Below are 17,714 nucleotides of genomic sequence, written 5' to 3' on the forward strand. Positions count from 1 at the left end.
TGGGGATGTACAGGTCTGCGGTGAATTTCTTGTTGACAGAGAATATCACACTGAAGCTTTCTGCAATTTTGTAACAAGTGCTTTAGTTGTAGATAATTCTCCAATATTTAGAGATATGATGACCAATATTGATCTTGTTTAGATGTTCGCCTTTATTAATACTTCGAATAGATAAGTTACTGGAATTCATTCAACCTATAGGCATTGTTAGGTAGACTTTGCAGATGATAGTAAGTATTACTTCACAGGGATTGCAAAATGAACACCTCTACAACACTCTTTAGGTTTGTAAGAATACAATAAGACAACACAAATTTTAATTTAAATTTATGCTTACCTTTTCACAATTTGAGAGAGACATTTGAGCTGATCATCTTCTTTTGTTAACTTTGACAGGTCAGTAAGGAGGCTATCTACCTAAAAAGAACCGAAAATATCATAAAAGTAAGCATTAACAGATGAAAATAATATTTACAGATTTTGTAGAATAAAACTCATATTGACAAAGATAAAAAATTTAAAAGAACAACGATTTGATATGTGAACTGTTTTAGATCCAAAAATGCTAACAAGCAGCTTATGGACTGTAGTAAGAATGAAGTAATGCCCATATATCATTTTGTGAAACTTTTTGACAAAGACTCTAAATAGTAGTTGAACAAATGGGGCTAGTTTTGTGCAAAAAAGAGCAAATATAATGAAATTACTCTCAATTTCAGCTTGTGATATCTCATTATTTTTTATATATATATTTTTTTTTTGCCTATTTTGATAAAATTTTAATTTAAACAAAATCTAATCTTTTCTTTTTATAAAAGCAGGACTCATGTTGCTCAATAGAAAGATGGCACAGAGCCCAAGCAGGTTCGTTGAAAAAAGTCCACCTCCTCAAAAACAAATGAAACTATAATTATCATAGACTGAGCTAATATTGTTTTATTTTCTGAAATGTTAATCGAGAGCCTCCGCAATAGAAGCAATGTTAAAAAACATGTTAACATATGAGAGAATATGCTTCCATCCCCTTACAATGGAAAAAAGGTAAGGTAGTAGTTCAGTTCTCACTTGCCAAAGTTGAATAATAGCGAAAGAAAGCGGTACAGAAGACACACAAGCTTGAGATAAGAATAACATTTTTTTTTATTGCTTTTTCACCTCAAACAAAACATAGTATCACTTTGATGTAGGGGCTACTACATGTGGGATATTATGTTGGGAATTGAGCACCAAGTTGTGTGTTTACATTATACTTGAACTTCTGGTTGCCAGTACAGCCAGAGAAGCAAGAACCAGGAAGAGAATTCCAAAGTCTAGCTGTCCTAGGAAAGAAACTATTAAAATAGGATTTCTGGAATCTAAGTATTTGGGGGGGTGGGGGTGCTTGTTGGGTTTGTCGGAAGTATTTACTTGTTCGTCAGACCACTTACCATTAAAATATTTGTAACACAGACAGAGGAATGAAATATTTCATTGATGAGATAGCGGTTGAAGCCTATTAGGTTGGCGACTCTCTTTTGAACCCTGTCTAAGAGAGAAAGATTAGTAGCAGATGCACCAGCTCAAATGTAGCAACCAAACCCCATACATAAACAAATGGTAACCTTGTAGAGGTACAGGATATTCTCAGGTGTAATTAATTTTCTAGCATGATAAGAGAGAGCCCAACTTCTTTGCAGCAGCCTTGGCAATGCCTCAATGTATCTGTTCCAACTCATGTTTCCCATGAATGTTAAGCCAAGGAGTTTGAGCAGAGTACTTTCAGGTAATGTATCATTAGCCATGGCTATTAGTGGTCAAACAGGTTTCTTATAGTCATTAAAGGAAAGAAGCTTAGTCTTGGCAGCACTGAATGTGACCATCCATTTTTCTCCCCGCTCCACTACAGACTGGACGTTTTCCTCTATTCATTCATTTTCCTGTCATGTCTGTTATAGAGCATGGTGTCATCAGCAAATATACCCATCTCAGAGACAATTTCATCATGGAGGTCATTTATGAATATCAGGAATAAAAACGGTCAAAGGATTGACCTCTGAAGTACACCCATATTTACTAGCAGAGGTACCCTGCATTGCCTGGGTGTTTGGAGGTGTGTGTGTGGGAGGGGGGGGGGGGTAAAGAATAAGTGGAGTAATAACCCTGTTTAAACTTTTTAAAAAATCAGAAAAAACAAAACAAAAGAAAACAGCGAACAGACATAAAACTTCTTTAAAAAAATCGGATAAACAAAAACTAAAAAAAGGGAAAAAAATGATGTTCAGAAAAACAAAAACAAAAAAAAACACAGCGAAAAAAGATGGTATAAACAGCCTTGTTTCAATAAAAGTTTAAAAAATGAAAAAATAATATATCTGATAACTGGGATTGAACCTGCAATCTTAAGATAATGATGCTGTCCGGAAAAAACAAAGCAAAAAAAAATAGCGAACGGACGTAAAACTTTTTAAAAAAATCGGATAAAAAAAAAAAAAAAAAACAGCGAAAAGTGGAAAAAAAAATGGTATAAATAACCTTGTTTCAATATTAAAAGTTTAAAAATTGAACAAAAAATATATCTGATTGAACCTGCAACCTTAAGATAACGATGCTGTCACTTAATCCATCGTGCTATGAACTCGTGGGCGAATGTAGGTCTGTTTTTATAATATTCAAATTAATTCAAGGTACAATGTCTTTTGCGCATGTTGATGCATGCATAGAAGCCATCTTGTCATGAAGATACGATTTTTTCCACCCCTCCTGAGGATGAAGGAATGAATGTTTTTGGCCAATTTTTCGATATTTGTCAGCCGAAGGTTTGAGCTTGAAAATGATACATATCAGACGAAAATCCATGGCCTCTGTCGAAAGTTTTTGCGAGACATACAAACACACACACACACACATTTTCGCTTTTATATATATACTAGCGAGGGGTACCCGGCGTTGCCCGGGTGTTTTGGGGTGTGTATGAAAAAAAGAGGTGGGTTTGAAAAAAAAAAGGAAGCTTTTACGACGCGCAGTTGGAAAATAGTGTGAAAAAACAAACAAACAGGTGCTCGTTTTTGATTGACGTGATGGCGATTTTGTGCGGGACAGTTTTTAATGAGGTCAATTGAAAAACCCGCTCGCTCGTCTGACACTGGCTCTGGGCCTGTGATTAGAGTCGAGTTTCGCTGTTGTTTATACCGAAAAGCGAATGTAACGCATGCCGATGCGGGAAATGTGGAATAATTAAGGTTTGAAAGTCAATAAAATTAAATAGATAGGCAAGATCCGCGGGTAACTCTGAGATATTACAATTTATGGATGATATAAACAGTTTTAAGAAGTTGCAAAGCGAGCGAGCGCTTTTCCGAAAGAAGCCTTTTGCAGACATCGCGGAAAAGCGCACACACACACACATTTTGCCTTTTATATAATAGATATATATATATATATTTTTTTTTCTTTTTTTTTTTTTACACAGTGATCACCACTTATCAAGGCCCGGAAGCCACTCAGGGATAAGGGTTATTGCAAGTACATTACGTTAGTGTGGAGATTTGATGAAGTGTTTACTTAAGCGGGCGGTTTATTAGGAATTTGTTAACGTTGGACTTGAAGACATCCAAGTTGTAGTCCGGTGGGAAGCAGGCAGACGGAACAGAGTTCCACAGGCATGCAGTTCTAAGAAAGAAGCTTTGTTCATGGAATCCGCGTTCTGATTTAGGCACAGATATAGAGTGGGGGAAATTTTTCACAGTGGATTCAGCTAGACGGGTGTTTTTCGTGAAAGACTGGCGAGGGGGGACCAGAGATTGGAGTTCAGATGAGCACCTGCCATGGAAATAACGATAAAACAAGGATAGGCTCGCAACGTCTCTTCTGTGGGAGAGAGGTTGTAGGGTAGAGAAAAAGGCATCCCCCACTAAGCCACAAAGTCTATTTTGTACTCTGTCAAGCCAGGATATATATATATAGACTAGCAGTTCAACCCGGCTTTGCTCGGCCCCTTTGTACTGTTCAAAACTTGCCCTACGTGTGAATACAGTTTATGTAAGATTTCAAATGTTTAGACCAAAATTTATCAAAGTAATTTCGTAGAAACTGCAGGGGTAAATTTTTTTAAACTTTGACCCCAATTTTGACCCTTTAACATTTATTATTTTGGTCTCAAATCAACAAAGTTTTACCGATGTACAAGTTACCTACATCTAAAATTTCAAGTGTTTAGACCCAAAATTGGTGGAGAAATTTGGTAGAATTTACAAAGGTTAACTCTTTAAACTTTGACCTTTTGGCAGCCAAATTCCCCCCCCCAAAACTCATTAAAATGCTTGCTGTATGTCTGAATACCTGTTATGCATAAATTTCAAATGTTTAGACCCAAAATTGGCTGAGTAGTTTATTAGACACCGTAAAGGTCAACTCTCTTGAATTTTGACCCCTTGGCAGCTCAAATTTTCAACTCAAACCAATTAAAAAGCTTGCCCTATCTCTGAATACTATTTATGCCAAATTGCAAATGTTTAAACCAGAAATTGGTAGAGTAATTTGGTAGCGACTGCAGAGGTAAAAATTGTTTTTTAACTTTGACCCCAATTTTGAACCCTTAACATTTATTTTATTGGGTTCAAATCAAATAAAAAAGTTTGATCCATGTCCAAGTAACCTACATTTAAAACTCCAAGTGTTGAGACTCAAAATTGGCGGAGGAGTTTGGTAGAATTTTCAAAGGTCAAATCGTTGAACTTTGACCCCTTGACAGCCATTTCTCACCAAAAACCGATTAAAAAGATTTTCCAAAATCTCAATACTCCTTATGTCAAATCTCGGGTTTCTAGACCAAAAATTGACAAATGTACACAGACACACACATAGACATTTTCACTTTTATAGATATATAGATTGTTTTGACATACAACCATTGAGGATAGCTTGGATTCTTCTCTTATTTAAGAAGTATTTAATTATGTTAAGTATTCGTCTAGTAATACCATAGGATCCGATTTTCATGAGAAGATCATCATGCTTTACCCTGTCAAAGGTTTTAGATATATCTAGGGCTACTGTCCTAGTCTCCCCTGCTTTATCCAGTGCATTGTATATATATGTTCAGAGATTACTGTTAGAATATCTGCAGTAGAACGGACAGAAGTTTAGCAGCTATAGGGTGGTGAACTAGAGCTGATTAATTATGGACTCAAATATTTTGGTGAAAAGAGGGAAAAGGCTAATGGGGCGATAATTTAATGGATCAGTTCTTTCGCAAGAATTCTTGTGAACTGGTACCACAGAAGCAGTTTTCTAGCAGTCAGGAAAGTAAGATTTGTTAAGACATTTGTTGAAGAAAAGTTCAGAGCAAAGAGGAGCAACCTCAGCAGAACATTTTCTTAATAGTACAGCCAGAATGAGTTGAGGTGGATATGCTTTTGAGGTTTTTCATGATATTATGTACTTGAGAAGGTGATTTTCAGATAATCTAATGTGGTTTATGCCTGCAGAGGAAAATCTAGTCCAAAGTAGAGTTGGGGGCAAACCGATGGGCAAGCAGATTAGCCTTCTCAGTTACCGTGCAAAGAACTTCAAGATTATTGGAGAGTGAGGTAATTGTTGATTGCTCATTATTTACTACATTCTTGTAGATTTTCCAGAAGTGACAATTCCTAATTGCTACGCTTCAATGAGTTTTCTGGTAGTTTCGGTATATGCTCTATTGGCTGTGGCTATTTCCTTCTTACAATTACTTTTAGCTTTTATAGACTTTTATCTATTTTTACTGGATTTACGTTGGATAAATCTGCAGTATGCATGCTGCCTTTGAGCAAGTAGATGTAAACCATTGGGAAGAGTGCAGTTTGCTCTAGAACTTACATGTGGAAACATGCTTCAATTGACACTTTGAATCATTCAGTGATCTAATTTGCGCACTGTTCAGCAGAAAGAAAATATATTTCCCCATGGAGCATCTCTGATGTGATTCCTGATGGCATCCCAGTCAGTCATATTGTAGTACCTTGTCATTTTGAGTAGTGGCTCTTCAATTTCAGGTCTAAAGTTTAGGGTAATGTCTATCATTATCACAGCGTGATCAGCATTCCTGAAGAGCAATGAGACTTTGCTACACAATTCTCAGGAACTGTGGTCAGAAACAGGTCCAGAAGTGAGGCTTGCTGGTCCTGATGATCTGGGAAAAGGATCGGGAATGTTATTGTCTGTGTCAAGGAATAGGATATAGAAAAGTGATGTGTGATGCTACCAGCTGTGTCAGTGTAGTTAGAGAAGCCAAGCCAATTACTGTGGTAGACATTAAAGTCATCAAATATATGTATTTTGGCACTAGTGTCTCTGTCAGAGATGCGATTAGAGTTCTAATGGTGAATACTCTGATGAACTACAAGCACTTGTACCCCCTCGACGTGAATACCCCGACAAACCCGACAAGCAGCTAAATCCCACCCCTTCATAGAGATCCCTAGGTGTCAGAAAGCCTTCTACTCCAATAGTTTCTTTCCCAGAACTTCTAGACTTTGAAACTCCCTTCTGGGATTCTGCTTTCCCAACTGTACTGACATGCAGAAGTTCAAGTGTAATGTGAACAAACATCTTGCTACTCATCTCCCTTCATAATACCCCTGCAACTTATGTCCCCGATAGTAGCCCCCTACTTATAAAGTGACAATGTGCCTTGTTTGGGTTGAAAATGTAAAAAATAGAGTACAGTCTTGGGACGCAGGGAGAGTGATAAAGAAAATATAAGCAGCTAACGTTATGTTGTAAAGTTAGTCTAAAGCACATGAAGGCCTTGTCATCTGATTCCAGTTTAGATTCCGTAGTCAGGGGGGGGGGGTTATGAATATAGACTCCAAGTCTGTGCATGTGTTTTTTTTAGAGTCTTTACAACAAAGTGGAAAATAATCAGACATGTTAAAGTGGCTAGAGAGGATGGGGAGGTGCAAATCAGTTTCAATTAGTGCTAAGATATCCGGGGAATTTGCTAGAAGAAATGATTCTACCTCATCTAAGTTAGTTCTAAGACTACAGATATTTGTAAATGCAAGCCTACGTATCAAATTATTAAATTAAACAATAAAAACAAAGAAGGGGTAGGCAAGAAGAGAATTATTTCAAGGGAGATATTCTTCCAACAACAATAAAAAAATGCGGCAAATGAGATTGTTGTTTGCTTTTTAAAATCATATTTGTAATTTCAACATAAAATGCTCGGATTGTACAGAATATTGTTTAATGTGAATATGTAACTGGTAGATAACCTCATGTTTCAGGCATTATTGTGGCACATCTTAATAATACAGGTATTCTGTATTAGATATGAATTTCTTTATCTTTTTAGGTTTGTGCTACATCATGCTACATTTTTTCTGCAGAATCCGATGGTTCCATATTGGGATTCCTACAATCTTTTTGGGGGGAGGATGTGATTTCATTGGATTCTTTATCAACTGGAGTATCAGGAAAAAGTGAGAGACAACTCCAATGGAAATAAATGTTATTACTTTTTATCTGAGCAGAATGAACTTTGCCATCGTTGCTACTAAATAGTTTAATAACTTTGTAAAAATTCAACAAAGGCTTAGGCTTGGCCAGATTCTTAATTACTTTTAATCATTGACATTGATTTTATTGTGAAATTCAATTTCATGCAAATACTTGCAGACTTAGCAAATATTCATTGTGTTACATGCCTTTGAATTTAAACATCAATTCTTTGTTTTCCAAGGTACTCACAAGAATAGATCTAGTGATTGGCTCTGCCTCAACCAATGTGACCCATGTAATCGATACCAGTGTGTGGGAATGGATTTATTAGTTTAATTCTGTATTTAGGCATATTTGTCAAACTGGAGTATTTGAAGGCTAGGTTGTAGAATTTTCTATATGTATTGCAGTCAGAGATGACAGTCTTCAAAAACTGCCTTGTGGAACCTAATATCCTGATAATTTTAATTTGATCACTGTTGCACCTATACCCAAATGCTTGCACCAATGATGGCTACCCATGATTATTATTTCGTAAGAAGGTGATGTTCAGCATTCAAAATAGGATAAATTGAATTATAGTCATATCTTGTTGAATTGGTAGTTGTCATATGCTCTCACGATCTCATCAAAATAGATAAAGGCGTTAAGATTTTAACCAGCAACTTCAGATAAGCAATTTCTTCATCAAAAATATTTGCAATTGCATCATTTTTATGAAGAAAATCTGTTTTGGATTATTTTGTTCCTTTACTCACATCCATTCGCAAATCTGAATATGATGGCAATAGCACAGCCTAACTTGCCAATGGAGAAACTGTCCAAAGGAATCAGTGGTCCTCTAATAGTTTCACTCAATATGTTATAGAAAACATTTTCCACGTGACACTTGTTTTCCAGGCTCAGACAGCTCAAAGTACTTGTTGGCCATTTTTCAGGTTTCTCAACCAGCCATGTAGGCCCATAAGTTCAGTAGTCAAAATTCTCTTTGAATTTTTCTAGAGTGATACCATAAGAAAGAAAATCAACCTTGTCATCCACAGAGGAAACATATTTGTAGTGAATGTCCAAATTCTTAACTCAACTCCTCTTTTATGTGTATGATTCAGTTTCTTATATTTAAGCTTTTTGACTTAACATTCTGTGAGAAGCCATAATACAATTTGTGCATCCACAGAAACGAAGATGCTCTCAATTTTGATACCAAAGCAGGACCACAATAACATGATTAGTGTCTTGAATGTAGCATATACTGCAAGCAACTCCATCATAAGTAATGTGTTTGTTTTCATCAGAGTTACTTTAACTTTAGAAAATGATATGGAATTTCCCATTTTGCACACCATATATAGCAAAGCCATATACTTAAGGTGATGCATCACAGAATAAATACAATCTCAGTTGATTGTCGACAGATTGTCATGTGAAAAACACGACTTAAAGGTCCTCAGCCAATTCGACCAGATCGTCATTATGTCCGCTGGTACTTTTTTTTATCCCAACTCAATTTGAACAATCACAATTTTCAGAGAAGAATTCTCGCTTTAACTGTGACTGAAACATAGAGTAACAACAGGTCAAATATATTTTACTGTCTGTGCCAAAATGTTTCTTTTTGAGAGAATGTTTTTTTTAAACTGAAGTGTTAGCAATGCTGATAGTGATTCAGGGTGATATACCCTAAAACTTTCTCATATTCACAACCATGCTGCACAATTGTCATTCTTAATCATCATACATTGTAGAGCTTTATAATTAAAATTACATGACCTCAGCTAGAAATTTCCTTTCTGCAAACGAGGCACTGCATTTTATGAAGGCTGATTATTTTCTTAGAAGAATTACTCATCATACACAAATTGGCAACATAAAATCAATTTTTCAGCATCTCAGTACAGGCATCATTTGGAAAGTAACTCACATAATTTAAGATAAATGGGTATTGAAGTCAACTATCAATAAACAATAGCAATAACAAAGCAAATTGTCTCAATCTCTCACAAAAAAACAAAGTCTATTTTTGCGCTCATCAGACTTGAGTTTGATCATAAGAAAGGCTTTTCTTATAAGACATATTTATTAGTGATGAACGAAAGCAAAAGTTCATGTTATTCATCATATTCACACCAGGATAGCCACTGCCAGTTTTCAGCAAACAATTAAGGCAGATCTTATCTTAGTAGTTACCTGTTGATCAAACTTGAAGACTGGTCTATGATGTATCCAAATGTACTCGTGGAAATCTTGTGGAGCAACTTCAATTCTTTAGATAATCTTTCAAACTCTTGCTGACGAATAATATTAGTATATGATGTCTTAGCCAACTTTTTTTTTCCAAAGAAAGTATTGTTCTGTCAATTTAAGTTGAAAGGTACGGAATTGATTTTCTCCTTATGTCAGAGTAGGTTCTCCAAATAAGAATTATCCCTGAATTAAATAGATTTTTTTGAAGCTATCGATTTTATTTCTGTCATAGTCACTAATTAGTTCTTCATCAAGGGAAACAGCAGCTGATTCTACAGCAAGTATTTTTTTCTAATTTTTTTCTACATTTCAAGTTTCAAATATATCAGGGAACAGATCCGGGTAAGTTAATTTGAAATTTAATTATCACTTAGGATAATAGGCATATTTTGAAATCACAGCGTGATGACTTGTACAGTTTCCAGTTTGCACAGGATTGATTTGATGAGGATATAAAAAAGTGTTTTACATTTTCAAATGGAGCAATCCCCTGAGGCAAATCCTATTCATGTATTCAATAATCCTAGAGCTGAGCTTGTTATGAATTGAAATATATCAACTCCAAGGACATCCTGAGTTTTTATAACATCTCCATGTTTTTCATTTGAAAAAGTTAATCTGTATTTCAATTTATCTAGGTTGGATTTCATTTGGCCGAAATTACTAAACTCAAGCTGGATACTAAATTTGTCATCAGTCAAGAATAGAGAGTTGTTTCCCTTTTCCAGCATTAACATTTAGTACAACTTGTTCAAGTCTGTTCAAAATAACATCTGAATAGGTTTTCATTTGGTAATCTTTAAGATCAGAATTTTTGTCAGAATATCTCAACTCTTAATATTTTTTTAGAGAAATAATAATGCTGACTTCCAATGTCCAAAAGACAGTTAATGGTAGTTTTCTTAGTTGTGTAATTTAGAAAGATTGCCACAATAAGTAATAAGTTGTTTTCATGAATATGTAAAAATAGGGAAATCACAGTTTAATTGATGGACATAATTTGCAAGTGAGGAGTGATTTGTTCTGGAGTTCCAGGCATTTCTCACTGTTTAAAACTGGAACATACTGTACATAATTTCAATTTTAAAATATTCAGATTCCATAAGTGCCTTTACACTTTTTAACATCTTGAAATTTTCTATTTTTCATAGTTCAGTTTTAGATGCCCTCTTTAATATTTTATTGTAAAAATCAAAGTGTGAGACGAATCCATTTAAATCATCAAAACAGAAGAAAATAAGAACAAAATCGTTGAATTATAATATATTTTAACACATACATTTATAAAAAATAAGATTAGGCAGTAGAACGCCATTTTTTTTTTTTTTGGAACACATGGAGTTTTAAATAGATAAAATATATTTTTATTATTACTTTGTTTTATTAATAAATTTATGAAAAAAAAGGTTGCACAGAAGAGCCTTTGTTTTACAAAGACAATTTAAAGGGATTAATTCTTTAGAAACAAATGTATTCATCTTTAAAGACAATGTTTTCTTTTTCTTCCTCACAAAGACAATTAACATGAATTTTTTAGAAATGAATGTATTCCTTAAAGTCACACATAGGATTTGTCTATTTTTTTTTTCAACACATGTGTCATATATTTATATAAAGTTCTTTATATAAATATTTTATAGAGAGCTCCTTTAAGATGACTTTACTTTCCTTCCATAAGTGTGAGAGTTTACTCAATTCATAAGAATACAAATGCATAGGAGTTTTACATAATAAAATGATCTGGCAAGGTAGAGGTTCAGTTCTCACTTGCTGAAGTTGGATAGTTGGATAATGCTTTTTTTTTTTTCTTTTTTTTACATGGGGGTCACCACTTATCAAGGCCCAGAAGCCACTCAGGGATAAGGGTTATTGTGTGTACAGTAATCAATGAGATAGTATTGTAGTAATCATTAGTATTGGAGAGTTGATAGAGTAACTTACTTAAGGGGGCGGTATGTCAGGAATTTGTTTATGTTGGATTTGAAGACATGCAAGTTGTAGTCAGGTGGGAAACAGGCGAACGGAAGACAGTTCCACAATTGTGCACTTCTGAGAAAGAAACTCTGCTCATGGAATCTATGTTTGGATTTAGGCACAGATAAAGAGTGGGGAAAATTATTGAAAGTAGTTTCAGCCAGGGTGTTTCTTGTGAAAGATTGGCGAGGGAGGGACGAGAGATTGGAGCTCAGACGAGCACTTCCCATGGAAATAACGATAAAACAAAGACAGGCTCGCAATGTCTCTTCTGTGGGAGAGAGGCTGCAGGGAAGAGAAAAGGGCATCCCCCACCAAACCACGAAGTCTATTTTGTACTCTGTCAAGGCAGGATAGGCTGTTTTTAGCAGCTCCTGCCCAGATGTGGCAGCAGTACTCCATCCTTGGACGTACTTGGCTTTTATACAGATAGAGAATTGCATCAGTAGTGAGATATCTTCTGGAGCGGTAGAAGGATCCCACCATTTTCCCAGCGTCCCTGGCAACAGATTTGATGTACATGTTCCACTTCAGATCAGGAGTAAAGGTCAAACCCAGAAGCTTGTCAAAACATGGAGCCTCCCTAAGACGAGAGCCATCCATTTCAATTGATGTCAAATGGGGATCAGAGCGTCGATGATGTAAAGATAGAAGCTTGGTTTTGGATGCATTAAAAGTGACCAACCATCTCTTCCACCACTGTACCATGCGCTCAAGATCAGAGGAGAGAGAATTAGAGAGAACTTTGTCATTTACAGCCTTTGATGTGTTGCCATAGATGGTCGTGTCATCAGCATAGATGTTAACGAATGATTTAAGTATGTGTTTTGGGAGATCATTGATGTAGATCAGGAAGAGAGTTGGGCCTAGGATGGACCCCTGAGGGACTCCAACATTAATACTGTGGGCCTCTGATTTCTGGCCATCAACCACTACTCTTATGAACCTATCAGAGAGAAATGATTTTAATGAATGCTGAAAGAAAATGATGCAGAAAGATATACAAGATCGAGTTAAGAATGTATTAGATTATAAATTTAAAAATAATAAAGAAAGTCCTTGCAAAACTGTTTTGTGTTTGTGGCTTAGAAGCAACAATAATAAAAAGTTATTTTATGTCCAAGAAAATAGACAGCCCTCAGATGTGATCAAAGTAAGTCACATTCAAATTAAGGAAGGGAGACTTCCTTACTTGTTGACTGAACATAATTCAAAAAAGAGGAAGAATAAGGATTTTTTGCATTCAGCCCATAAAATAAGGTGTTCGCTGATTGGACAAAGAGAATCACCTTGCTCAATTGAACAAGGCATGATTTTTTTTATACAATCACATAAGCATATCATAACTAGAAAGATACGATTGAGCAACAAAGAATATTTTTTAATTGATAAAGTATACTTACATGTATTAAGTTTCATAGAGTTTCAGAATAATTTTAATGCATAATATGTAAACATTTAATAATTTTTAATTGCATGCACTTTTTCTTGAAAATGTTGTATTGTGTGGAATTCTGAATAAAATGTTGAACGCACTAAGCAGAAATAATGTAAACATGCTGTGTAGTAGTAATGATAATAGCTGAAGTCTGTTTTCATTTTTTCTTGTTCTTTTTCAATCTTTCCTCTCAATCTTTCTTTTTTTCTCATTTCGAATATAAATGTTAACAATATTCAAAAAAAAAAATTCCAAAAACTAAAATAAACTTTGCTTTAGTGTAGAGCAGGGGTCACCAACGTCAACGTCAGTTCATTCAGCCCACTGACGGTACTTGAATTTGCTTGATAAAACATATGGAGCACAAAACTTTGTGATAAAATTTCAATTTGAATATTATTTTTAGAATACTAGGAGATTTTCATGCTTGTGGAGACCTCCTGATTGCTTTGCTCTTTAAATTAGGTATTTTATTTCTCCCAGCAAGTATTGATTATGCAGCCCGCGTTCGTCAATCTTTCAGTTATCCAGCCCGCAGTAAAAAATGTTTCATGACCGCTGGTGTAAAAGATTCAAATGATGTAATTTCTAAACTAGTAAAAATTATTTTTCATTAAATTATTTAATAAAAAAATGTTTATATAAAAAAAAAAATTTAAATATCGAGCTGTTACAGAGACCATCAGACTACTACCATCACTCTCACACGCAGAATTCTACCATGCAGTCAAGAAAAAGCAAAAGAAAAAAAACAGACTCTTCATTGATAAGGATGCTTAGCATCGAAATATGTCTGATATAAGCAAATAAATTTGTTTATATATTAAAAAAATGCATTGTTTTCAGCTTTCAAAATGTATTCATTTATATATGTAATTATTTTCAATTTTCAACTAACACAACGCTTCAAATGTAGGCAAAGAAGAAAAAAAAATTATTTTCTAATAAAAAAAATGTTTATATAAAAAAAAATGTGCTAACTTTCCATGTTTAAAAGAATTTTGTTTCACTTTTATTTGTAAAATTATTTCTATCAGGTCATCTATTAAAATATATCACAACCTGTGAACCAAAGGTTCCATATTCAATTACACAATAATATATAAAAAATGAAAATAAGCTTTTAGTACCACTAACCAGACGTCTGTAGGTGATTTCCAGTCACATGCTTTTTGTTTTCATTTTTTAAGCCTAAAATTAACAACTAGCTAGAAAAAAAAAATAAAATAAAATTTTTAAAAAAATTTTTTAAATCGAGCACCATCTTTAAAGATGATTAACAATAGATCAAAAATGACAGTAACAAATTCATAGATAATAATGTTGCAATCAGTACTGACACTTGAAACTTATACAGGTAGATAAAAAGTAAATAAGATAGTATGACTTTTTAAAAGGTTTTCTGGAAGAGATGTGGACCGCTGCTTTGAAGAGCTGATTTTTAATAAATCTGTCAGGTGAACATGCCTGCAAACATTTAGACAATCCAAATAAAATGATTTGCATCGTTACACACTCAACCTCAAATATGTTCAAGCACAGCCAGACAGCAGCTTAATTGGCAAGAATATCATCATCTGAGTGCCATTCCATTTTTTTTATTATATAAACATTTTTTTTTTATATATATATTAAATAATAATTTAATAAAAACAAATAAATTTTACTAGTTTGGAGATTACATTATTTGAATCCTCTACACTAAAGTAGCAATAACACATGAAAAAATTGAAATGGCTTAAAATATTTCAATATTATTATATATAGAAAGAGCTCGATGAGCTAAGAAAGAATCTTTAAAAAAAAATTAAATTCAATAAAAATTAAGGAAGTTATGATTATTTTTTGTGCCTCACAAGGATATTTTTCCCTCTTTAAGATCATATGTGTTTTGTCACATTTTTACACTTACTTTTTCAGTAAAAATGTTATATCTTTGTTAAAACAGAAGATTAAGCAATGAAATTTACCATATAAGTGTATTTTTGTGCTAGGAATTAGAATATGCTACTGAAAATCTCCAGAAATTAATGGTTTCCAAATAATCTGTAGTAAATGCACATAAATATGCTGCAATTCCTTAAAAATGTCATGTATCCATTAAAAGAAAAGAAGTTAAAGAACTCAAAGCTGAACTGTAATGCATTTTATGTACAAATAACTGAAATCGAAATCTAGGACTGTTTTAAAATGAATATATTGCAATATTTCTTTGGTATTATTGTAGATTAATATCTTCCATTATCCCCTCCCCTCTGACCACCTCTCCAAAATATGTGGTTTGACCTTTGTAGGCAATTACATGTGAACACCTTGAAAAACTTTAATGAAAGATAAACAAGTATTATTTTAGAATTTAATGTAAAATGATTCCCCATTTTTAGCCAGTCTAGCATTTTAGGGCAGTTAAACACTTTTTTGTTTGTATAGGAGATAAATACTGTGCACCTTTTTTTTCTTCTTAAGATTATGTGTGGTTTTAAGACGGTCTTTGTGCAATTATGGAAGGGTGAGGAGGTTACCACTCTGACTTTTGGTTAATGATAGAGTTAAGGGAAATTATGTGTGAACAACCTGAAGACTTGATAGAAACAAAACAAAAACAATTTTAGAATTTAGAGTAGGGGTTGGTTCCACATAAATTTGATGTAAAATAATTCACCATTTCAAGACCATTTCAGTATTTAGGACAGTTGACCAATTTATTTTTAGGGGGAGATAAATCATGCACTTTTTTTAAGGAAGGATCTGTTTTTTTTTTTTTTGTTGTTTTTTTTTAGACACTTATATGTAGCTTACTGAGGAATTTTGTTTGGTGAGGAGCTTACCACTTGAACTTTGCGTTAGTGTTAAAGAACATTTTAGGAGGAGGACGAAGAGGAGGCTTGCCACTCATACCTAGGGTTAAAGATAGAATAAGGGTTTGTTTTTTTAAGAGGGCTTTTGACACCCAAATTTATGGTTAGTGGGTCATAATTATTGGCTTTTGAAAATGTTATGCCTTAGATTTTGAACATTAAATTACTATTAAATATGTAAACTTACGTAAATGAAGGTGTCAAATTTACAAGAATTATGACAAACAGACAAAAATAAATTATGACAAATAGACAAAAATAATTTGTACCCGGCGTTGCCCGAGTGTTTGGAGGTGTGTGACAAGTGACGTCAGAAAATGTGACCACCTATTTAAATATCAAAAAACACTTTTTGCTAAAGTGTACAAATCGTCCACAAATTTTGGATAAATTTGGTTTTTATTTTCAATTACATTTCTTGTACGAGTGACACATCAATACATTAAACTTTCCAGTTTAATATCTTATTTGTTTACCTGGACTTCTGGCCAAGATCACAGTGTAATATTCTGATGCTACACTTCACTTTTTCTGTCCTCTGTCAGTGAAGAAATCCTCCATGACTGAGACAATTTTTATGTTTGTTTCATATCCAGATTGCCCCTTTTTGGAGAGCGGGATTTTCCCCCCACAGTAAAAAATGACGTTGTGTCTAAGTAAATAGGAACTTAATTAGAAACTGAGCACCATCTATAAATATTTAAATATTGATTTTGCATTTTTTCATGTATATAATTGAGTAGATTAGTGTCCATTCAATTATAACCCTCTGAAAATAATTGTAAAAAAGACAGAAAAAAGAGGGAGCAGGGGGGAGGTACTGCTCACACACATGAAGCAAAAAAAATCATATTTCACATTTTCATTTTTTTTAAACAAAACACTTATTAATTCACCGTGAAATGCAATGGATAAAAGTGCACGCAACTTACATATTTACAAAGCTAATTTTCTTGTCTTTTTCATCATAAATATTTTTTTTTAATTTGACCAGAAATAACACTGGACTGCTTGAGATTGTTTTAATTATATATTCTGATAAACGAATAGCTCTAATTAAGCTAATCATATTCTGATAATAAAATAGCTCTAACTAAATATGCAAGAACATTTTTTTTATATTCATATTTTCATTTTTATAATTCTTAATTAATCCTGGAATAAAAAATTAACAAAAAAGTTACAGCGGTGCTATCACTGATAGTGTTGCTGCTGCTGCTACTACAGATAGTTTTTAGATACCTTTTTTAAAATAGAACAACTTTTTTCCAGGTATCATACTTTTAAATTGCTCGGTACCACAAGAGAAAGTAAGTTACAATTTTACATTTAACAGATAAAAATAATAAAAAGATTGATAAATAAATGACTTCAAGATTGAAAATAAATGACTTCAACATGACAAGTATTGAAAATTTTGAAAAAGATTTTCTTTAGACACTCACTGTATTTAACAGTGGGTGTCTAAAGAAATTTTTTTTTTTTAATTTTCAATACTCATCATGTTGAAGTCATTCATTTTTAACATAACAAAAAATAAGAATTTTGGACATCCCAATCTATTAAAAGTGACATCTCTTTTAGTTAATTCCCAAATTTCATGAAATAATTCTTAACACAAACGCGGTACAACTATTTACAAATCAGGGGGTGTCATTACAAAATTTTACCAAAAATGCTGTTTTATGATGTTAACATTTTTATCACTTTATTTGCTTAAAACTCTTTAAATCCATAAT

The 17,714-nt window shown here is 33.6% G+C and overlaps 1 protein-coding gene across 1 annotated transcript in view; it reads right to left on the reverse strand.

Annotated features, from left to right (window-relative positions):
• The window catches only part of LOC145268858 (DNA ligase 3-like), a 362,228-nt gene that overhangs the window by 209,304 nt on the left and 135,210 nt on the right, over nt 1-17,714 (reverse strand). The window contains 1 exon segment of the mRNA XM_080124552.1: nt 338-417. Within this exon segment, the coding sequence (XP_079980678.1) occupies nt 338-417 (80 nt within the window).

The sequence above is a fragment of the Euprymna scolopes genome, chromosome 4 (genome assembly GCF_053919585.1).
Source record: "Euprymna scolopes isolate OS-2025 chromosome 4, ASM5391958v1, whole genome shotgun sequence".
Taxonomy (NCBI): Eukaryota; Metazoa; Mollusca; class Cephalopoda; order Sepiida; family Sepiolidae; genus Euprymna; species Euprymna scolopes.